At 30.3% G+C, this 24,048-nt stretch overlaps 3 protein-coding genes across 3 annotated transcripts; 2 read left to right on the forward strand and 1 right to left on the reverse strand.

Moving 5' to 3' along the window:
* Positions 1 to 8,325: 8,325 nt before the first annotated feature.
* Positions 8,326 to 12,510, reverse strand: LOC112688976. The gene is made up of 10 exons (XM_025562443.1): positions 12,185 to 12,510; positions 10,443 to 10,596; positions 10,260 to 10,377; positions 10,094 to 10,189; positions 9,948 to 10,034; positions 9,537 to 9,626; positions 9,303 to 9,475; positions 8,798 to 9,018; positions 8,600 to 8,708; positions 8,326 to 8,541 (listed from the first exon to the last, which is right to left on the reverse strand). The coding sequence occupies exons 1-10, from the start codon at positions 12,263 to 12,265 to the stop codon at positions 8,399 to 8,401; spliced, it is 1,272 nt and encodes a 423-aa protein (XP_025418228.1). The 5' UTR covers positions 12,266 to 12,510; the 3' UTR covers positions 8,326 to 8,398.
* A 1,049-nt stretch (positions 12,511 to 13,559) lies between these two features.
* LOC112689032 lies at positions 13,560 to 14,696 on the forward strand. Its single transcript, XM_025562529.1, has 3 exons — positions 13,560 to 13,668; positions 13,904 to 14,051; positions 14,114 to 14,696. The coding sequence occupies exons 1-3, from the start codon at positions 13,560 to 13,562 to the stop codon at positions 14,694 to 14,696; spliced, it is 840 nt and encodes a 279-aa protein (XP_025418314.1).
* Positions 14,697 to 17,304: 2,608 nt separating this feature from the next.
* LOC112689033 (dynein light chain Tctex-type 1-like) lies at positions 17,305 to 17,957 on the forward strand. Its single transcript, XM_025562530.1, has 3 exons — positions 17,305 to 17,325; positions 17,526 to 17,691; positions 17,809 to 17,957. Exons 1-3 carry the CDS (start codon positions 17,305 to 17,307, stop codon positions 17,955 to 17,957), a joined length of 336 nt encoding a protein of 111 aa, XP_025418315.1.
* Positions 17,958 to 24,048: the final 6,091 nt, after the last annotated feature.

A 24,048-nucleotide genomic window follows, 5' to 3' on the forward strand; every position in this document is an offset into this window, starting at 1 on the left:
GGATCGCGAACCCCAGCAGGATGACCATGAACGCGCCAGGACGCGCATGTAGCGGGTAGAGGGGAAGGATGGCGCCGACGGGCTTAACGCGATAAAGTAACACGTCAATAGCGTACCATTACGGTACGTCGCGGGTAGTCTTAATGGGTGTTTGCCGACCGTGCACCGATTCTAACGGATATTTATAAACGTAGTCGGCGTAAAAGTAAACAAAAAAATAATAACAATAATAATCCTACGTCACCATAAACGTAAGAAACAACAGTTATTTCATGATTCACAATAGTCGGACACGTACCGCAACGTTCCGAAACAGACATACTGTACCGTTCCCATATTCACATTTTCGCTACAACGTAGACGCAAATCAGAGGGGCTTAGCACCTCCTCCCCCCAAGACATAAATATTTTGTATGATGATGAAAGTAAGGTTGGTTAAAGGGGTGTCCCCACGGGTTAGATACAACATGATACAAAGCCCCTCACGGGTATGTTTGTTATACATTTTTTAGCCCTCCTCAGATAAAAAATTGAAATTGCGCCTTTACGCTCCAATATCGTTTCCAGTATCAACAATAAATTTGTATAAGTTTCGATAGTAAATAGTTAGCATTACCAGGTATGCCTACGGATTTTGATATTTCTTTCCAGCAGGATTCTTTGTACACATGGTCATTTTGTGCGACAATGCATTCTCAGCCTCTAATGAACTCAATTAATAACTCTCAAGTGCATTAAAATTATATAGACAGTTTAAACTTGTAGGAAATCTTAATAAAATGTGAATGCCGAACGGTGTGCCGGCAATCGACGAAGGCAGACGAATATAGTCATAGGCGAAACTAGACACTTTTATTAGGTCAGGCCAAATGAAAAATATAAAAAGAATTATTACGTAAAATTAACTATTGTTTCCTATAATATAATTATAAAAATAAACGTCAAATGTCTAAATTATAAAATAACTAATAAAACCGATTATTCGAATACATAGAATAGGCTTATTATGTCCCATTATAATCCTTATTTGTACCAATTGTACCTATGTACTATATTATATGAAATGTACAAATGTATACGTTTACATGTATAAATATATTATTTATAATGCCTAAATAATTATTAAAATATATAATATATAAATATTTTTCGTTAGTATTAGGTCAGGCCATGGTCTGACTGGCCTGACCAGTGCTTTCACCTATTGACATAGTAATATGTCTGTTGTTCATTCACACTACTCATATCTGATCAAACACGGGTTGGTTCCGACAAATCATTCTAGCGAGGACGAATGCCGAACGGACTTTGTCGAATCGTTACGTCTATAAACGAAACGGAAACGTTCAAATCCGAATCACCTATATTAAAACACATATTTATTTTTGCGGAACGGTACGATATCTGTCGGTAGTTATATGTCTGACTAATGTGTGAAATCATGCTTTACGCAAATATCTAAAGCCGCGTTCACATTAGCAAACAAAACGACGAACAAGATTCCTGTGTAACAAATGGACGAACTTGTAACATTCTATCGAACAAATCAGCGATCCGTCAGTTGTCGGTTTTTCGACGTAACATCAAAGGATGTTACACGAATATGTTACAACAGGTATGGACACGTCTTCGAATATTTTCACGAACACACAAAATTAAACTATTATTATTTATAATCACTTTTTAAGTTTAACTATACACGAACATACACACATTTTTTTTAGTTGTTCGGCGAACAGTTTGTCAAACAGTTTGACGAACAGTTCGTCGTTTTGTTACGCTAGTGTTGACGCGGTTTAACATTCAAACGCTTCTACCGGACGAAATGTACTGTTGAAAAAATGTAATAGACGATGTTGAATGTGTTGAACATATTTTTTCGGTATCGATACGAACTAATCAAGTAGGAAATGTTAAGTGTATAACGAGGGTCGTAGCTATCAAATATTGCGCCTGGGGCGAAACTTTAAAATGCGTCCTTAAGTATTTTAATTTATAAAAAAAACTCACAAAAAAACTGAATATTTTTTATAAAAGCGATATAAATAATGATTTTTCTTTATAATTATGTAAGCGTTTGTTAATTTTATTTAAATCGATAATTTATTAAAATATAAATAAACATTATAATTTTAAGTAGGTACATAGGTATAAGATAATTATATTTACGAGTTATATAAATAAATACATAAATACATAATATTACTTTTACTTATAAGTAATAAGTTATAACTTATAAACAACTGAATTGCAAATTTTTCATTTTTGCGCCCTCCCAGGAATTGTGCCCGGGGCGTAAGAACCTCTATTCCCCCCTGACTACGGGCCTGTGTATAACGATGACGAGACGAAGTTGGCCGCTCTGAAAAACGACTCGAACCTGCGCCTTTACAATATTGGATCCATTACGGGTTTGTATCCGCCAGTTTTTTTTTACGAAATATTACAGTCAGAATAGTTTTAATAAATATATGAACGATTCGTGAATGAATCACGTTACTTCGAATACATAAGATATGTGTTCGGGAAAAATGAAAAAAAGTTGTCGGTATTCATCAGAAAAACTGTGTTAAATACGGTCTAGGCCATAACGTCACGTATGCGGGCTAAAAATACGGTCACACGGAAAGAATGTAATACCTACAAATACGGTACGGTACGGAAATCGATGAACAATGAACGAAATCGGTCGGCAGAACAACTAGAAATTGTCCTATGTAAACAACGAAATGCTTTGTCGTTGTTGGTGATGATGTTTCGTGGATCGAATCGTCGTAAAAGATCCGGGCATTGTAATACAAACAAATAAGTAACCAATAAATAATCCGAAAATCTCTAAAATCGACATTTTAAAATTTCTACCGAATTCAACGAAAATATAACATACACATAATACTACATACCTACGTATTCCAACTGCGTAGGGGATCTATTCTTGAACCTAGTAGAATACTGTTCGTATACGAATAATCGTACTTTTTCTACTACTTCCTGAAATATCTATTTCCGAACGGTGTTCGCATACGAACGGATTTTATTCTAGTACCAGATTCTCATAGACGAACGAGACGTGTGGGGTCTAGCAGTAAAATCCTCATATTCGTTTCGACCGATACCGTATAATGTTATAAACGCCTCAAAACGATTTAATAATATAATATAATTACGTATAATTTATTATATGTTAGCATTGTTATTATTATTATACACCTTATGCAAATATTAATATATAATGCAATATATTATTGTGCATTTGTGGCATTCTATGGTGTAGTCTGTACTCTAAACATATACGTATATGTATATCATGTAGTGATTTGAATTTGTACACTTCATGTCTTATTACGAATGTATTATATCGAATTAATGAAGTATACACGCCAGGGGCGTTATTTGAGGAAGGCAGAATATGGCAAATGCCCCATTCTAAGAAATTTTAAAGTCGGCAATTCTTTGTCCGATGATCAAATGCTAAAATTGTTAAATAGTAAATTTTTATTTACTATTTTGTACTCAGAAATCAGATAATATTCTTTTTTAAATACATGTTCACGTTTTATTAAAAGTTGGGAAACAATAGTTCCTCACCAGTTTATGAAAATCGTTATTACACGAACCTTATAAATTTTATTTTTGGTATATTATATATTTCTATATATGTGATCTTTATAAAACAGTTTTTGTGATATCGATACCACAAAAATTGAGCTCATACAGGCGCGCACTGGCCCAATGGGCTACCGGGAAAATCCCGATAGGCCCTCTCAAAAATTATAAGACCTGGGCCCCTTATCAAAAATAGATACCTGTAGTTTCAGTTAAATTCAGTAATTTTATTATTTTTAACAATTACAATACAATATTAATGGAAAGTCGACTTCTTAATTTAGTACCCAACGGGAAATGAGTAAAACACACAATTTTTCGAATAATTTAATTGATTTGCTTTTAGTAAATATGTCTGTTTCCATTATTTCGATTATCAAAATAATTCGATTATTATGATAATCGAAAAATAATAATTGAATGATTCGATTATTAACATATAATACCTGCATAATAATAAATATGATAAATCTAAAAATAAAAATAAAATCAAATATGCTCCAAACGCGTTATGATAATATAACAAGACAAATCGTATAAAAATAAATAAAATATTTTTAAGAAATATAACGGAAGATACCTTGGACGGTCTGGCGTTCGAGTGGTTATGCCCACGCGACCGTGTTCACACGTGCGACGAACGCCACAACCGGCAGAAGAATCGGTTGATCAGCGACGTCGGTCTCGATTTACAATAACTGGCTGCTTCTCCGCGCACGACGATAACCGAAAGAAAATTTCGCGGACACGGGTTAGCTACGGTTCGAACAGTCGTCATACACACGAAGTTGTCTACGGAGATGGCGACTCCACCGTACTATGCCTCAACCAAAAAAATACACAGCCGGTGGCACGGGAAAAACGACAAGTCGGACGTTCGCAGAGAAAGTGTCGGCGGAAAAAAGTCCCAGCAGTAACGGCGTCCAAATATCGATAATAATCGTACCGCGATAACGTGCCGATCGAAAATTTTCGAACATCACACACCGACACCGTTGTCGGGTTCTTCGGTTAACACGAAATGGGATAATTTGAACGGCGATGTGACACTCGCGCGAACGATCTCATTTTCTAATTCGAATTATTATATAAATCGCGCGAAACAAATTTATCCGTAACGTCCAAAGCACTTGTGTGGGAACAGTGAAAACGACATATGTTTAAATGTTTATGCGTCGTGCAAGGAGGTTGTGATATGTGTATAAGATTTAATCGAAAGTTTATGTTTTGTACGGACCGTGGTATACATTTAAATTTTTGCTTGTGCTGGGAATACGCGGACAGCGCTCTTGGAAATTTCCACTTTATTACACGGTGTTATAGGGATTTCCACTTTCCCTCACCCCGCACTTTTTGGGAATTCCACTTTACCGCCCACCATTATGGGATTCCAATCATACGTCTGAACGTCAGTACAGGTGTGACAAAAATGTTATACCTAGAAAGTCATGTTTTAATTTCGATTACCGTTTAGCTTTGTGTTTATTATTTCGATTTATTTATTGTATAGCAATTACGAGTGTAACGAGAACTTTAAATAGCTTATAAAATTATTTTTTGGGATGAAATTAATTCAACAGCGGACGATCCTATAAGTAAAGGAGCAGGTTTTGGAATTTTTTAAGAATTTCGTGGAAGATTGAATGTTCTGCAAACGTTTTCAACGCCTATAATAATATACAAAAACAGTAAGATAATGATGTATATATTTTGGAATAATAGTCTTGAAAGCAGGGATTATTCTAAGGATTTTTATCAACTACGCATTTTGTTTAAATAAGCCTATCAAAATAGAACTATGGTCTCAAAATATACTGTCAAATTATAGTTAAAAATGATAAAATGTGTAGCTTATATATATATGTATGCTTATATATATGTGAAGTAATTTAAAATGTAATGTATTTAAAAGATATAAAACAATTTACATTCGTGTTCAAAGTATTTTTTTTTAAACATTTTTAATAAATTTCCTTTTTACTTTGTTTATAAATCATAATGTAATGTATAAAATAACACTAAACAAAATTGAATTAAAAATCAATTACACAAAAGTTTATTATCAAGTGCGCATCTACTTTTTCCAAATACGCAAAATAACTCCAACTGCGCTTTAGAATAAATCCTGCGTGAAAGATTCTTACGATCTCGTCAAACATTTCCGTTCTTTCTTAAAATAACAATTTTGTAAGTTAATAATATTTTTCATCGACCCATTTTCGTCAATATAAGCAGCGGCCTACCGAGAAAATCCAGGTGTCCCGGCAGCCCTATTCGCCCCGGGTTCTACCTGCCTTCTAAGCCGATGGCGACCGACTATAAATTCATTGTCATTAAATTCTGCCATTACCAGGTAGACACAGTTTATTTTAATCCGTTGTGCGATTATATTATTACTGTCGTGTTAGGTTTTTTTTTTTTGTATACGTTGGTTGTTGCCGCGTTTCAATTATAATAAAGGTTTTATAATTTATACAGTCCACTTTGTTCTTAATATTTTATATCCGGCACCGGTTAAAGCGATCACCTCGACCAATTTTGGTTTCGGGACCAAAACAGACAGTATTAAACAGCTCAAACAGTATTATTCAAACTTCAAAGTACCCAGATGATATATTACGTGGTATGAAATGGAATAATACAACAAAAAATAAAAATAAAAAAATACCGATTTTTACGCCACTATACATTTCTGTATGTGCCTATAGACTATATATAATAGTCTATAGATAATATATAGGTGTACATTTTAGGTACAAATACATTGATAATCTCGAAATTATAATACAAATAAAACCGATATACTTACACCATACCATGGACGAATAATATAATTTGCGCACTATACCAGCGTTTCTCAAAGTGTGTTCCGCAGAACCTTAGGGTTCCGTGGGACAATGCTAAGGGTTCCATCAGATGTATGTGATTATAGAGAAACTTATTTTATATTATATTTGGAAAAAATTTTATTTCATATTATTTAAAAAAAAATTGTGTTTTAAACTAATTTTAATAAAGAGTAATTATTAACAATAATAACAGTATCATTAAAAACATTTTTTAAAGTATTGGTTTTCCCATATTTTTGTTTTTTTAATAAAATTAGAGTTGAATTGGAATTAAAGAAATTAGAGTTCCGCGAAACACAAACTATTTTTTAAGGATTCCGTGATTGTAAAAGTTTGGGAACCGGTGCACTATACGTTTGAAAATATGATCATACGGAGTTAATCAATTCAGTAATACAATATTATAATGGGATTACCCGACAAAACAATTCAACAATACAACAACAAAAAATCGTTTAATTTTTATATTCGTAATTCCCTATGCGCGCGCAAATCAATCGACAGATGAAATGACGTGATTGCCGCACATGTAATAGAAAATAATATTTGTGCACGAACCGTTCAATTACCCACATTTCTATCAGCGTTGGTGAATACAATTTTACGATGGTAGTAAAACGGTTGACGATAGAACGATTCGTATACTAACAATATTTTATTACGTTCAAGAATAAAACTCCAGGTAGCACAGACGACAGCAAGGCACTACATTTTTCTTCGTTCAAAACCCTCGACCGAACAAAAAGCAGTTACCCTCTACGGGACCCTTCGGAATATCCGACCCGTCCCTTATCTTTTGAAGATCTGGAAAACCAAAACAAACATAGAATTGAAATCAACGACTCGCAGCAGCAAAACGGTTAGATGATTAAAAATAATAATAATAACGAAATTGTAACTAAGACTAGTGTACATTTTATAAATAAGAAAAAAAAGGTACTTTCAGCTGTATCTTACTGTCCAATTGTGGTGAACATTAGAAAACCCTTGTTTCCTAATTTTTTTTCTTTTTTTCTATTTTGCCATATAAGTAAATTATTACAAAAAAAATTTCATTAAAAATGCTCAATCTACTTGTATTAATACATACATAATATATTATATGTCTGTGTATTTATAACCATATATACAAAAAATCTATTCAAGAGTTTTTCAGTTTTTATCACTTAAAATGCCTTCACATTATGGTCCAAACGAGTACGAATTTAAATTCAGTATATCATGATAGGGTTCAGGACTTATTATACACTAATTGTTGGAAAGATGCATGCACATAAGCATTTAATTGCTTTATAAACTAATAGCATATCACTATAAAAACCTCAGCTTCGGTACAAAAAAAGAAGTAAATTTTTATTAAATTTTACTTAGATGTAAAAATAATTTAAGATTAATTATATATAAATTATTATAATTGTATGTAAGGACATTTTGTTGCATAGAAGTAATTTTTTTTTTTAATAAAGACAAAAAATGTAATTTAGCATATATATGGATGATAGATTGTTAAATTGAAGTGAAGGTTAATAAATGGCATACAAACAATGTTTATAGATCAACCAAATAATGCGAACACACTTGATTTCGCTCAAAAGTATATATCTGTATTTATTCACATTCAAATTATGATTCAAATGCATCTTATAACAATTTTCAACTACTATAATTAATAATTATAATATAATACAACTATACATTACAATATTTTTTTTAATTTAGTGACAAATTTAAGTTAAGGGTTTTTTAAGTAATGATCATGAGTTGAAATATATAAAGTATTAAAATAAATATTAATAAATATTAAAAGTAAAAAAGTTCAGATACATAATAAAAATATTCATTTTATTAAAAAAAAAAAGAAATTCAACTGTAAACTATTTGATAAAATTAAATTCATTAATACATTAAAATGATTAGTATTTTTATATTCACAAAAACACTGATCATATAGCGTCATTGAATTTTGCATGTAAGTAGACTAAACTAGTGTAGGCAGCGTTTCCTTGTGCTTCATTCTTTGTGGTTCCATGACCGACATGTACAATAATAGGATTCATCAATATTTGTACCATTATATTGACTTGATCTAGGAAAAGAGGAAAGAGTATAAAATATTTACTATTTTTGTTAAATGTGGTATATACCTGATTTTTGAAGAATGACAACATATTTCAAGGCAAAATGTTCAGCTTTTGCAATTTTTTCTAAAACATTAACAGCTTCGTTTTTAAATGAATGTGAAGAATGTGAATCCTAAATTAAATTAAAAAATAAAATTGACAACCAATTTTAATGTAGTTAAATAATGTCTAACATGTTACATTCAAATTATTTGAACTTACATTACACATATATCCACGATCTAAAAACATTTTCAAGTCTTTTAAAGTATTAACTGAAAGAACCTTCTTAAGGTTTTGAAATTGTATATCATTGAAAAAGTAATCAAATGGTGTTTTGTTTTCAGAAATTATTTCACAATCTTCACCATAAAGTTGATTAATTTGATTATACATTTTAAATGCAGCTTGGTTTTTAGCTGTTTGTTCAGTTATACTTTTCCCTGCTCGAAAAAATGTCAAAGCATAATACAATAACCATCAAAAATCTTTATACAAAAAAAAAAAAACATAGCAAAACAATGAAAAATAATTCAATTTCATTTATAAGTATTTGATTTTGAACAATATTTTTTTAAAATCTGTAATAGGACCATTATGTTTTCATATACAAATTAAATCAAGTGATTTGGGTGCTAACAACATCTGATGATGACAATAGTAAAAATTAAAATATCTTTCATGAAAAAAATCTGGTGGCTAAATATATTTTGTAAACATTGCTTACCTTGAGTTACATAAGATAATAAAATGCATGTCACTGTTGATTCAGGGGAACCATAAAAATCAAAATTAAATTTAGAAACATTGTACTTTGGTAACTTCCAATCATGATACAAGCATTTCTCATTTAATAAATCAATGTAATTTATAACTGCATTTTTTTTGTCACTGTTCTTACTATAAATAAAATATTTGTTTTCTTAACCCTTGTTATAAATAGAACAAAGTATATTCTTACGGTGATTCGCTTAACGGTGAATCTAATGAAGTAGGAGATAAAGTAGAGTTGTACGTATGATTATAATTATCTCTATTATTATATTTTTTCCTGAAAACAGAATTAATAATTCATCAATATTAATACAATACCTATATCTCCTTTGCCATATACATAAATAGAAAAAATATTTTCTATTTGTGCATAAATTGTAGATAACTACCATCTACACAGGTGTAAGATCGCAAGTGAAATTATAAGACTAGGTGACACAGTGGTGACATGCCAAAATTCATAATAATACTATTCATGTTAAAACTGCGCTCCATCCCACACATATAAATTTCTTTTTCACATTTAATTTATGATAACATCACCCATCTACCTGAGACAGTGTCAATATTTATATTATTTATCATTACATTTACATACAATGACAAGTTAGATGAAAAATCTGAACCAGATGCTATACTTAAACTGTTGCATTTAATATCAAAAATTGTCTCTTTAGGTTCTTTACTAAAAAAAAAAAAAATTATAATTATTTGTTTAATTTAGTATGTCCAATATGTATATACATCAATTTAGATGAATAGCCTTTGTCCAAAGTTGTAGCCAGTAAGGAATTGTTGTCATTATTATTCTCAATGAGTACAGTCTGTTTAGAGTTTTCACTGGAAAAAATATACTTTTTAATTCAATATACAAATAAATAAAATATATAAGTATGTTAAACCCACATACTTTTTTTCGGAATGTAAAATGGAAGATATAGTACAATATTGATGATGTAATTTTTCAAATAGGTTAAATGCAGCACTTTTTTGTGCATCGTAAGCACTTGAACCACTTTTACCATAAGCTAAAACAATTAAATTACTTTAAACTATGTTGTAATTATTAAATTTACAATAAATTTTTACACACCAGTTAATCCATTGCTTTCGATTTCAACAAGATAAGTTATACCTGATTGAGAATGATTTGCAGAAATCAATTTAAAATCTACTTCAGCTTTTAGTAAACCCATAATTTCCTTTACTTTAGCTATGGGACATTTTTTCTTATCTAATCTTAACTTCTAAAAATCAATAAAACAATATTATACAACTAATCTTAAATTTAATTATTTCTTATTTAGGTAATAGTTAAAATATCACTTTATACAATAAGCAGGAAGACTATTGAAAAAAAAATACATATATATTTAAAAAATTAGATACAAAAAAGATATACTATTTATTATAATTAATATAACTTATAACTTAAATAACCAAACTCAACTTATAACTTAACTAAACTAATTTTAATTGTAAGTGTATAATTTACAAGAATGCATATCATTTTGAAACAACTAAGAACTATGTGCATACGTGTCAAATAATTAAGTATATCTACAAAATTAATTTAAATTGAATAAATTCAACTCCCAATACAGAATAATCAACTAGTTTGTCCAAAAATTCTAATTATATTTAAGTATAATATTTGCATTAATATGTCATTATTTGTTGAAAATTAAGTTTTGTGATTTGGTTTCAAGACTTAATCCACCAATCTGAATTATGTACAGGGTGTTAAAAAATGATTTTTAAACACAAAATGTATAAAATATATTTAAAAGAATTCCTGTATACGCAAATTTTATGCAAATGGTCGCTGTAAGTACAAATCTACATTATTTATATATTGTACTAGATGGAATATTTTTTAATAATTGAACGTAAACTATCCTAATCGTGATTAAATACACACACGTAAGTATGTAAGTAAGGTATTAATTAATATAAATTAATTTTTAAGTATATTGAACATCATAAGCGCAACTAGAGCCTAAATATTGGGGATGCTGAATTTACGTAGCTCTTACTAACCCTAAGTATCATATCGCAATGTAATCATTAAATGTACCATAACTACACACATATACTTATATTTTAATTTATAAACATTAATAAGCATAAATTGTAATATACCTATTTATTTCATTATATAATATTTTATTTAGGTCATACAATTCTAAGAAATATACAAATTAAAAAAGTATTATAAATATATTATATATAAAGTATATAATATCTACACTAATATTATCTTGCAATGACTAGTGGAATATTTTTCAAGTATTTCTGACAATGTAATTAACTAATAGTCATGAACAATTCTTCTTTCTGATAAAAACATCAAATAGAACTAAGTTAAACTACATAAAATAAGAAAAACGTTATTTTCTCACACAATTTTTCAATTACCAATTTTTTAACTGGGGTTGTTAAATTAGAGCTTGGGGATACTATAGCGCCCCCAAGCACCCCCATAGTTGCGCCTATGTTGAACATACATTTTTACTGAGACGGTAAAAAAGTATAGGTTCCTATTGGAATTTCAACAGAAAGTTTATTAAATGATTATTTTTACACTTATTGCCCCTTGTTTAAGAATGTGATATCGGATTGTTGTATTTCCATTATGATTGATTATTTTAAGTCTATCGCTATATTTACGTAAGTATGTAAATTTGAATGTCTTCGTTCAAAAAAAAAAAAAAAAGTACAGGTAAACCACCGGAGCAGAAAGGGCGCGCTTGTCGACGACACATCCGGCGAATGCCAATAGACACCTCCATATATCAGTCCGGGGTCAGGAAGAAAGGGTTGGTCGTCACTTACGGTTATCTGTTTCGTGAACCATGAAATATCATCCACAGAACACACAGACATCTTCGACGACGAAACGGCGTTCGCGAACATTCCGCGGCACCGAACCCACGTGTTCAACGACTTGGTCTGCGAAATGTGTCACGAGTATTCTGCGACTACGGGGACGCGGAACGTGTGCGTGCAAAGCTCCGCGATAGCGACGGACGGAAGAACGTGTGCGGTGCGACAAAGACAACGCAGTGAAAGTGATAGGACAACTACGGACGGGCTGCGCCAGGGAATAACGTTAGTTAAAATGGCAGTTACGTGGCGAGCAGAACAAACGGAAGGGAAAGATTACCGCGAACGCGATACCGTTTTATCATTTTATATTTATAAATTTCACTACATAGATAAAAATACGAGACCGAACTTTGTGGTTGGAAAACATTGTAACCTGTTCGCACATGATCCCGAATCGGCGATATCGCCGTATCGGTGAGTTTACAGTATTTTAACCAGTGACAATATAATTTAAATTCGGTATGTTCGGACGAACGTCGGTATTGTACTGTGTTCAGTGCCGGATTAAACATTCGTAGGCCCCTAGGCGATTACAATTTTGGGCCCTACAAAATTATTTTTTTGCACACATCTTTAACATTACTATCCAATAATTAAAATAAACAGCTTTAATAATATCCAATTATTGTTAATAAATAAAATCGTGTTTATTAAATTTTTATATTTGCAAGAAAAATTAATTAATTATTATATTATTTTTATTTTTTTCAAAATGATTTTATTATTATTACTGCATATGACATCTACAATTTAATATACATTATATTTCATAATGACTTTTGTCCCGTAAATTCGTAAATAAAATACAGGTATTATTAAGTGAAAACAAATATAGTTTTCTGTTTTCACAGGACCCTTAAATGTGTGATGCCCTAAGGCCAGGGCCGTATTTATGCCTAGGCCCGTGAGGCTCGGGCCTAGGGTGGCGAATTTTGTAAGAAATAAAAAAAACATATAAATATTTTATACATTTATGTAACTGCATAAATTAATATTATATAATATCTAATAATAATATAAATAATATTTAACCCTTCGTTAGGCACGAGATATATTGTTACTTATTTAAGGTACGTTTTCCCTGCAGCGTCCAGACGCAGCGTCCAAACGCAGCGTCAGACGCATTGTTACTAGGTACATGCATTTTAGTTGTGACTGTTTTCCTACTTGCGTTTAACGCAGCGCGTCGGTAAATGTCGCAGTGCGTCCGGACGCAGTATTAGTCTGGACTAGTGTCGCGTACGGACCTCTTGCGTCAAAAGTTTGATAATGTCGAAAAAATTTGTTTTTTCATCGACTGAGGACGAAATTTTAATTGAATATGTCCAACAAAATAGGGAAATTTTTGACAGTGCTCACCCTAAGCATAAAGATATTCATTTTAAAGAAAAAATTTGGAAAATTATTTCTGAAAAAAGTCGGTAGAACAGGTACGTACTTAATATAATTGTCTGATTATGTATTAATTAGATCACTAAAATCATATTGAATGTATATTATTGAATGTAATTACTAAATACTACTTTATTTTAAATACAAGTTATGATTATATAATTGTTATTATTATAAACTTTTAAATTATGGAAGTTTAAATACTTAAATAGTTTAATAATTAATTATTTATTAGTTAATAGTAGTATACCTAAATAGTTTAATTTTTTATAGATGAAGACTGCAAAAAAAGGTGGAGGAACATAAGAGATACATATATGAAACAGAAAAAAAAACTATCGACTGGTTCAGCAACTTCTGAAAAAGTGAATAGGACACTCTCATACTTATCGTTTATGGATTCAGTTGAATACGAGAGAAAGTAATGAAAATATTTTTTTTAATTATTAATAATGTACTGAAATTAAAGTTTAAAAATTAAAGGACTACATCAAACGTCAAAAATCAAGAAAATGATAATTCTTTGTCAACTGCTGAAGACGGAGATGACACACAAAATCATACGCTAAACGACGAGAAAACATTCGAATCTCCAAATACATGTTCAGATTTACCATCAATATCATCGTACGCAGGAAAACGGATTAGGTCCAAAGAGGATAAAATAAGTGCAATATTATCAAAAAGATCAAAAGAAACGGATAATTTATTATCCAAAATCCAGGCACAAAATGAGATTTTAGTCTCAAGTATTGGTAATCAGCATGAGGATAATGTAGATCTGTTTTTTAAAAGTATTTCGACGTCGGTAAAAAAACTACTACCGCGTGCCATAAACGAAGCAAAGCTGCAAATCTTAACTCTTGTCAGCCACTTGGAAGATAAATATTCTAACTTTCAACCACAAGTTGGTCCACAACCTCAAGTATATCAGCCCCAATATTTCGATTATCAATTTCCATCTCAACAGAGTCACGTGGCACAACCAAGTCCATCGCCATCCACTTCGTCATCATCGCATGGATTTGAACTATACAAGACGCATAATTATGAAGATGACAATTAACTAATTTTTTCTTTCGATATCATTAATATTAATTAATAATATTTTTTTAATCATTTTAGAAGTTGATTATTTTTATTTTTATTTTTACGATTAGATTTACGATATATTGGAAATTACTTTTATTTTGTTAATTTTGTTATGAATCTTAATAATTAATAATTTTCAAACTATAACTAGTTGATACCCAAGTGACAAAATGAAATTAAATTGTTCCCTATTTACACGGAAAAATTCTCGAAATTTAACTTCGTTATTAAAAAGATGTCTTTCAATTAGTTTTTTAAAAAATCCTTCGGTTTCCCTAGTAACTATTATGCTGTTGGGTGCATTTCTCGGTTTAGGAATCATCCTTAAAAGTAATTCATCTTCAAATGCTGCCTCTTGTCTGAGAATCTCGCAAATCATAAGGTTATTATTCAAAATTAATTGTCGTTGCATCATGATGAAGGTGATGAAACCTACGTGTGTATTAGATCACGGTCGTAAGCACTATGATTGAATTTCGATGAGTGTAATTTGATCAAAAATACAAAAATTACTGCGTCTAGACGCATGCAGAGAAAACGGGCGTACGTTGCGTCTTGACGCTGCGTCTAGGCGGCTCGATTTTCTGCGTTTGGACGCTGCAGGGAAAACGTACCTTTAGGCGTCTTGGACACCTCTGACCCACCCGTTGGCCCGCGTAAAAATTTTGATTAAAATCATAATTTTTAAAGTATTGTTACGTAAATAGTACGTGTATACCTATAATTTCGTGGTCTGGTTTTCCTAAGTCATACACACGTCACACACAGCTATATATAGATATAATATTGATTGTGTACGTTCTATATTTGGTGTTGTTCGCGGAAACGGCTTACGATAGGATTGCGACCAGAGCCGGATTATAGTTTTTAGGGCCGTGAGCACATTCATACAAATGGCCTACACATAATTTTCATACACTTTAAAAAAATTAATTTTATTTTCAATTATTTATTAGGTATCCAGTGGCGTAGACATGATTTCTGAAAGGGGGGGGATCAAAAAAAGAAAACGACATAACTAAATGGGATGGAAAAATTGAAAAAATCTCCCATCCTCTCAAATTTTTTTTACTATTTTATAATTTTTTAAAAAACTTTAGATAGTAAAATATTTAACAATAGGAACAATCTGACGTCTGACGGCACTGCTATTTTTGTAAATGTGGGTTTAATTATGAACTATGTTTCTCCACGAATCCATGATAGGTTCAATAGATTATCAATTATCCTGTGAATTTCTTTTTTTTTAGGTTTCAGATAAATAAATAGAATGTACTATGTATACGCGGTGAACTAAATCCGTAACGATAATGATCTCATTCTCTTTTCTCATAACAACGATATTATCCGATAATATTTTAAAGCCCAGGTTACATACTTATTGTTATATACATAGTATTGTCTCTATAAATTATAAGATAAGCTATAATAAAGTATAATCATAGTCGTCATTGGCATTTCGACCAAAATACCAAATAAACATTACTTTGCTATAAATAAACGAAAATAAAATTATAATGGTTTTCAGTGTTGACTAAATTGTCAAAATTCAATAGCTCGATAGATTCACATCACAAAATATTTTTTTATAGTGCATACTATAAAATATAAGGAAACACAAAAAATAATTAAATAATAAAAAGCTAATGGGGGGGGGATTTAACCCCCACGTCACCCCCTTGTATACACCACTGTAGGTATCACAAATAAAATTAATCCGGCCCTGATTGCGACAATATTATTGAATAAATCTAATTTTACATAGTTCTGAAATATGACCTTAAAGTCTAGATTACAATCATCGGTACATAACGGTACCTACACTCCGACGTCCAATCAGTCTATAATGTGGGCATGCAGCAACTAGAGACAGCTAGTGAACAGTTGTCGTCGTAGCACAGTTTTTGTTTACTCGCGTACTTCTCTATTATTATATTTTAATCTTTTATTCTTTATCTTTTTTTCAAAATACATTATTAATCAAAATGCCTAAACGAAGTATATCGGAGCGCACGACTTCCCAAACCACTACGATTAAAATTTTATCTTATTTATTTTATCACACATCAAATTCACGCCATAAAAACATCGACATATATATATTAGCCTTAAAAATAGGTTAAAATAATTTTATATTGCATTTATTTTATTTTATCGCATAAAATACCTACATATTAAATAATAAATAATTAAATAATAATAAATATATAATAACAATTAATAAAATTTATAAAATTAAGAGTCATGCCAGGCAGTAAGTTATCATATATTTCAACAATTATTTATAAGTGTTAATAATGTAAATTGTTAATCAAATCAATGATTATGTTATCGATATTTAAAATATATTTAAAAAAAAAGGTTAGCTCAGAGTAACTATATGATACCTAAATATTTTAGTTTCAAAATATTTATATTGTTGATACAAATATTCTATTATATCTTTCCGTTTGTTGTTTGTGGTTCGAATAGTTTTACCTTTGGTTGTTATTGATTAGTTGAAGTTTTTTTTTTATTTAGTGACCGGTAAGAACAAATTTCTGCATTTCAGAAATACAAATATTTATTTCAATTCAAACAATATGGATTATTTAGACGAAGAGGTAAATACTTTCTTGTTTCAATACTGTAATAACAGTGAAATATTATTTTCATATTTGTTGTTGTAAACCACAAATTATTTAATATATTTCTGAAAATGTATCATCATTAACATAATATATTTTTTACGCAATTTTAAAAACCTTTTTCAACAGTTGTTTTACCATATTAAATACGTATTAATAAGAATTATTAATTTTAGAATCGTTTTGATGTGAATGAAGTAAGCGATATTATCAATAACTCGATTGAAAATACAATCGGCAATCAATTATACCAACAAAATATGGTAAATAAATGGGTGAATGATGTAGTTGATTATTGTCTAAAGAGATTATGTCAATTAGCCAAACCTTTTAAATATATGGGTAATACAATATTATCTCTTGTATCTATTATATACCTAAAAGTTTACCATAATTTTGTTTTTTTGATGAATTTATAATAATAAAATAAAATCACTTTGTTCATATTTTATTTAACAGTGATATGTACTATATTGCAAAAAAATGGTGCTGGTTTTCATGCAGCTAGTTCATGTTATTGGGACAACTCAACAGATCGTAAATGTAATGTAAAATGGGAAAACGAATCTATGTATGTTATTGTAACAATTTTTGGTCTGGCCTTTTAGTTATGAAAATAAATGTATATGAAAAATAAATAAAATTAATGTTAAAATTGATAAATATTAAATTATTAATTTATTTTTATTTTTAATACACTTAATATATTAAATAAGAAAATAATATTTATAATTTTGCTTCAAAATCACAAGAACTATTTTAAACATTGTATTATTGATTAATATGAAATATAACTGTGAAATGGTTGCTCTAAAATTTTAAGTTTGTTTCGATAGTAGATTGTTTAGATAGTCGATAGTCGATTATTTAGATAGTCCGAAAACAATCGAGTTACTCGGTTAAACAACCGAGTGAATAGATCGTTTAATCTACCGAATAGTTTGATAGTTTTCACTCGGTAGTGCCCATCACTAATGATAACTTACTTTTAAATACATTATTGTTGTATCTGTTTTGTGTTCGCATATATGTCCTAATCGTTGCAAGTTTTACTTTTTATTTATTTATTTTAAAATAAACCTAAAAATGAACAAATCAATGCGCTATTTTTACGGGCATATAATGTGTAACGAGGAAACACGTGTTAATTATCTGCAAGACAGAAACTTGCTCCCAGAACTCGGTAGTTGTTCTGAATTAAAAGATAGTGTTATGTGTGGAGGTACGTTGAAAGAATATAAAAAAAAAAAATCGCGTAAAGGGGACTCAAATGATGATTTATTAAAAACTACTTATTTACGAATATTATCAAAGTACTTTGACAACGATAAATCAATAAATTATTTAGTAATAAATTGTTGTTAATATCATTGTAAATTTGTTATTAATCGGTAAACGTTTTTTGGTAAGTATCATTTTACGGTAGGTAGCATATTAGATGAGTACCAATTTGTTTATAGGTTGATCCGATCACTGAATACACGAAAATCGCGTGTCCGATCGTTGACATCCGTGTGGGCGCGCGTGCGATATTAGCGATATTAGCGATCGCGCCCATTAGATGCACATACGAAATATGCACCGTTGTACACGATCTGCTGGGAACATTTTGGTCGGCGGAACACCTCAAATATACGTGATATCAGGTGTGGCTCCAAGGGGGGGAGGGCAATGGGGCCATGGCTCCCAGGCTTTTAAAAAAAAATTTTAATTTTTTAATACATTTTTGTCCTTGTGAACTGTAAAATCCTGATTATTTAATTAGATATCTATCTAACAATTTTAGTTTGCCTAAAAAACCATATTATGACATTGGTTGCATCCAAAAATCGCACACATTTGATTTCAACCCCAGAAAGGTTGGTAGACAAAAACCGCATACTTTATGGATTGCCAGGTAAGTATATCGTACAACCAAATACTGCACACTTATAGTGAGTAAAAACCTCACTATATAATGTATTTTGTATAGACGAATGTTGTATATATAATTTTAAAGTTAATTATTACATTCAAAAGCTTATCTTATCGCACGTTGATGTGCTCGAAAAATAACCAGTACATTTGTCGACTGAAACGCGTGGAACAACATAAAGTTTATATACATATATATATAAATTATAAAAAAAAGTGTTTTTATAAATGGATTTTAAAACTATTGATAGTAGGTTGTGAGATGGGATGGTCTTAAAGGCCCAATAAACCCTAAAGGTCGCTCCACACTATGCATGTTTCGCGTTTCGCGTTTCGTGTTTTCACGTTTTCGTTAAATTTCGTGAATAGTGTGTATAGCTTTTTCACGAAAATTTTTTTCGTGAAAACGGTTTCGTAGTGTTTCGCGAACGAGGCGGTAAAATTGACGAAATCAAAGGACGCGAAAATATTGTTCATATCGTTTCGTGTCACGAAACGCGAAACATGCATAGTGTGTATACCTTTTCTACGAAACACAACGAAACGCTACGAATCACTATGAAACGCGAAACGCAAAACGCGAAACGCGAAACATGCATAGTTTGGAGCGACCTTAATAAGGGGGGCAATTTTTATTTTATTTATTTATATTTTAATTTTTGAAAAAACGTCAGCAAATAATTGTAGCCACATATATTTTTATATATTTTTTTAAATTTTATATTTTAAATTTTTCTATGCCTATGTACATTGTACATAAATTAATAAATTGTTTTTGAATAAATATGTAATATAAATAATAAATAATTTATTATATATTTATTATATTATATAATTATTATATATCATTATAAAATGTGCAGTTTTTGGTTACAAGAATTTCAAAAAGTGTGCGGTTTTCACCTACCAAAAGTGTACGGATTTTTCCTGTATTTTATCAAAAATGTGCTGTTTTTAAAGTCGTCGATGACATTAATATGATATGTGTATCACAATTGGAGATGTGGAATTAATCAGTAAAAAATGTTTGGTAAATTTACGAAAAATTCAGTAAATTGGTAAATTTTGAAAAAAAATTTTTTTTATAATTTTTATTCAATTTTTAAATACAGCTTAAGTACTAAATTTTTTACTTTCTTCAATATTTTTACGAAGTTTTAAAATGTAGGATGAATGTTTCTTTTCCTTTTTTCCAACCAACCTATCTAACATATTCCGTATTTGCTATTTCTATATGACTATTGACTTTTCGTCTATATCTAAAGTTTTAAATGCTTCTTATGAAAAAAAAACCATTACTTATTTGAAATAAGCTATTCATTCAGAATAGAAAACAATATGTAAAGTAAATAATGTAACTTGTATTGTATATTAAACATAACTGTAATATTATCAACATATTATACTTGTATATGTATGTTTTTGATATAATTAGTAATTACATTAATCAAAATAAAACAAATAATAAAATATACAATACATCTTTATATAGGTACTTATATCTATATATGAATATATTATCTACAACAGTGAATAAAACGTATTCCGCTAGTAAAAACATTTAAAATAAGGGGTTACTCAATTTTTTTCAATGATAAAAAACAAATACCGGATAAAAAAATACTTGGTAAAATTTACGTAAATTTCCTTTTACCCGTAAATTTTACCGAGTAAATTTACTGAGCTCACATCTCTAATCATAATATACAAACGTAGTCGGACTTTTTACTAATTTGGGGAAACAACTATCATCAGTTAATACTTAAAACGGCCCCCCATGGTGAATCTTTGAAGCCGCGTGATATCAACATTTATTGAATAGTTGTATCCGACGCAAACATAGGACACCGGAATAAGCACTCGGGTAATGGTGTAACCATAATCGCATGGGTTAAAATATATTATGACGTTGTTGTAGATTCTCGTTATTTGATATCGATTCGTCGACAATCACTGTTGCACCTACACGTTTCAAGTAAACGGGGGAAAAAAGAACATATACTATCGTAAAATTGTATTCGTACCATAGAGTAATAATACCTCGTGAAACCGGTATACACAACCGTGTATACAAACACAAACCCGCGCGCGCGCACACACACACACACACACACACAAATACACGTTCTGACAATTAGCAGTATTTCAAAATCTATTCCCAATGTTTGGAATCAACAGTGCTATAAATAATTATTTTTTGTACAAAATAAACGTAAGATCCGTTATCTAATTATAACATTCATCGACTAATTAATTACCGTAAGAACTATACAGTTCTATCACATGCTGTATACGCATATGCCCTTATTCAAATCTAATTTCAAAACAATATGCACTTTTAAACTGATTACACACTGAGCAATCCGAACGATATTAAAACGCAAACGCGCTTTACTTACAAATTAGGCGCGTTTCTCAAAGATAAGCGCACTAATATTTTGTATTTTGTGATGTAGTTCTTGTTGTTACTGTACATCGTACATGACCACATGCAAGGGTGGACTGGCCAGGGAGGAAAAGGGGCGATCGTTTCCTGGACCCTCGATAGTGTCATATTAATTACCCATATACAAAATGTAAAATTAAAATATAATGGTAAAACACCAATCATTTACCATTATAATATCCGAATTTAAAGGAATTGAGCACAATTAATTAAAATGTAATAATAATAGGTCCAGTTGACCCTCCCCTGGGTCCCTCGATACCCAGTCCACCTTTGACCACATGTGTAGTACTTCGCTTACTGTTATTTCGTTTAAAATAATATCAAATATGAAAATTTTAAACGATTAAAAATCGCATGTGTTATGTTCGCACTAAACGAGGATCATGAATAAAAAACAAAAATAAAAAGCGATATTGGGTCCATCCGGTTAATCTAAAAGACCAGATATATTTATTAATTATTAATTATAAATAATAATAACAATATTTAATAAATAATAGAAAGTAATATAATACGTAGTGTTATTAGTTCATTCGTCGAAAATTTGGTACTACACATTTATAGTGGTTTATATAGTTAGTAAATAAAATTTAACAGACCAAAAAATTTTAAAAAATGTAATAAAATGTTGTTCTTATCGAGATCTATTTTGTTATTAAAAATACATAAAATGTTTAGTAATTATATTTAATTGTTATAAAATATATTACTACTGTTAAAAAAAAAAATAATAATAATAATAACAGTTAATTTTATATAAATACATGTACTTTTTTTTACATTCATCGATTTGAATAAATAAAAAATAAAGCTTACTAGAACTGAAAGTACATTGTAATAGTTAGGAATTCACAACGGATTATCGTAGCGGTAAGCGAAAAATATATTGTCTGCAGTGAAAAATAAAAATATCACGTTCAATCTTGTGGTATTAATTTTGCAATAATGCGCTCGTATTAAAACGTATGGTCATTAAATTTCGCTGCCGCCACCGCGCTATCGCTTCTGTTTGAGCGGACCTTTGGACGAGCGTTTTTTCGTGCACAACTTAAATGTGAAATTACACATGCGTGTTTAACAGTTTAAATAAATTAAAAGTTTACCTACAGTACTATCGCGCGTGTCAATCGTTTCCTGTCACTTTTACACGGTGTTTTCGTCGACGAATATGTGTAATTAATTATTTCGTTATTAATGAATTAATATTATTATTTGATTAATACTTTTTCTCTATAGAATGAATAACTCAAGTTATTTGAAAAAGGTCTTCATAAGTAACTTTTTAGAGAAATATCATGAATTTCCATGTTTATGGAAAATCAAATCAAAAGATAATATAAATAAAAATTTAAAAACAAGCCTTATGATAAATCGGTTGATTTTTGTAAAACTGTGTAGCCGGAGGCCAACAGATATTTCGTGGTTGAAAAATACAAAGTAGTGGAATATCACTGAAGTTTCGATTCCTTTTCCAATTCGTAACCCATTGTGATTTTTTTTCTATTATTTTGGGTCAACAAATGAATAGCTATTATGCAATAGCTATTTTCTTTCATTTTAATTTGTACATAATTTTTAAGAATTATTTATTTACATGTATAGTTGAAAAATAAATATTGGTTATAGTTTAAATTTAAGTAAAGGAAAGTAAACGTACAACAAGACGGAACGACGCGCCGCGGTGGAAACGATTTGAAGTGTTGGTTTTTACAAAATTCCACGTGCCACACCAATCACGCGGGAATAAAGTGAGTTATAGCATATACACGGCACGCTTTGTTTATTGCAGCTCCAAACGAAATAATGAAGGACTGGTATGTGTCGCTTTTTTTAGCACATTCTTGGCGTGTAACGCGCCAGTCCTTCGAGACTCATAGCAAGCTTGGCGTGCCATGCCAATCGCACACGAAAAACCGACTAAAGGCTGTTAATAATGTGATATAATATTTTAATATTATATTTAAATTTTATTACTACACAGAAACTGTAGCTCGTTCGTAAGTCGGGTTTTATTCCTCTTTGCAGTTGTGGGAAATAGCTTTGTCAGTACCTACTAGCGATGAGAGATTCTTGGAAATAAATCGATGTTATGAAACGTTTCAAATCGAAATGAAAAAACTAATCCAAAAAAGATCGATTTGCTTTATATGCGTTTTTTTTTAAATCAATTGATGGTATTATTTGCAATTTTCCCTGTGCTCTAGGTGGAAAGAAGATGAAAATATAAAATGTGCAATAACTTTTAATTTGTATTCCATAATAACTTCCTCCCCTGATTACACCACTGATTGGAACATAATAAAAATATAAATAGATTTTTTATAAAGCCATTGGAT

This window comes from Sipha flava, unplaced genomic scaffold, assembly GCF_003268045.1.
Source record: "Sipha flava isolate LNK unplaced genomic scaffold, YSA_version1 41_pilon_pilon, whole genome shotgun sequence".
NCBI classification, from domain to species: domain Eukaryota; kingdom Metazoa; phylum Arthropoda; class Insecta; order Hemiptera; family Aphididae; genus Sipha; species Sipha flava.

Coding starts and splice junctions, on each gene's coding strand:
- LOC112689032 (XM_025562529.1), top strand. CDS start 13,560: ATGTCCAACAAAATAGGGAAATTTTTGACAGTGCTCACCCTAAGCATA. Junction 13,669..13,903: donor GAAAAAAGTCGGTAGAACAG/GTACGTACTTAA, acceptor AATTTTTTATAG/ATGAAGACTGCAAAAAAAGG. Junction 14,052..14,113: donor TCAGTTGAATACGAGAGAAA/GTAATGAAAATA, acceptor TAAAAATTAAAG/GACTACATCAAACGTCAAAA.
- LOC112689033 (XM_025562530.1), top strand. CDS start 17,305: ATGGATTATTTAGACGAAGAG. Junction 17,326..17,525: donor TGGATTATTTAGACGAAGAG/GTAAATACTTTC, acceptor TATTAATTTTAG/AATCGTTTTGATGTGAATGA. Junction 17,692..17,808: donor CAAACCTTTTAAATATATGG/GTAATACAATAT, acceptor TTTATTTAACAG/TGATATGTACTATATTGCAA.
- LOC112688976 (XM_025562443.1), bottom strand. CDS start 12,265: ATGTTCGCGAACGCCGTTTCGTCGTCGAAGATGTCTGTGTGTTCTGTG. Junction 8,709..8,797: donor ATCGTGGATATATGTGTAAT/GTAAGTTCAAAT, acceptor AATTTAATTTAG/GATTCACATTCTTCACATTC. Junction 8,542..8,599: donor TGTCATTCTTCAAAAATCAG/GTATATACCACA, acceptor CTCTTTTCCTAG/ATCAAGTCAATATAATGGTA.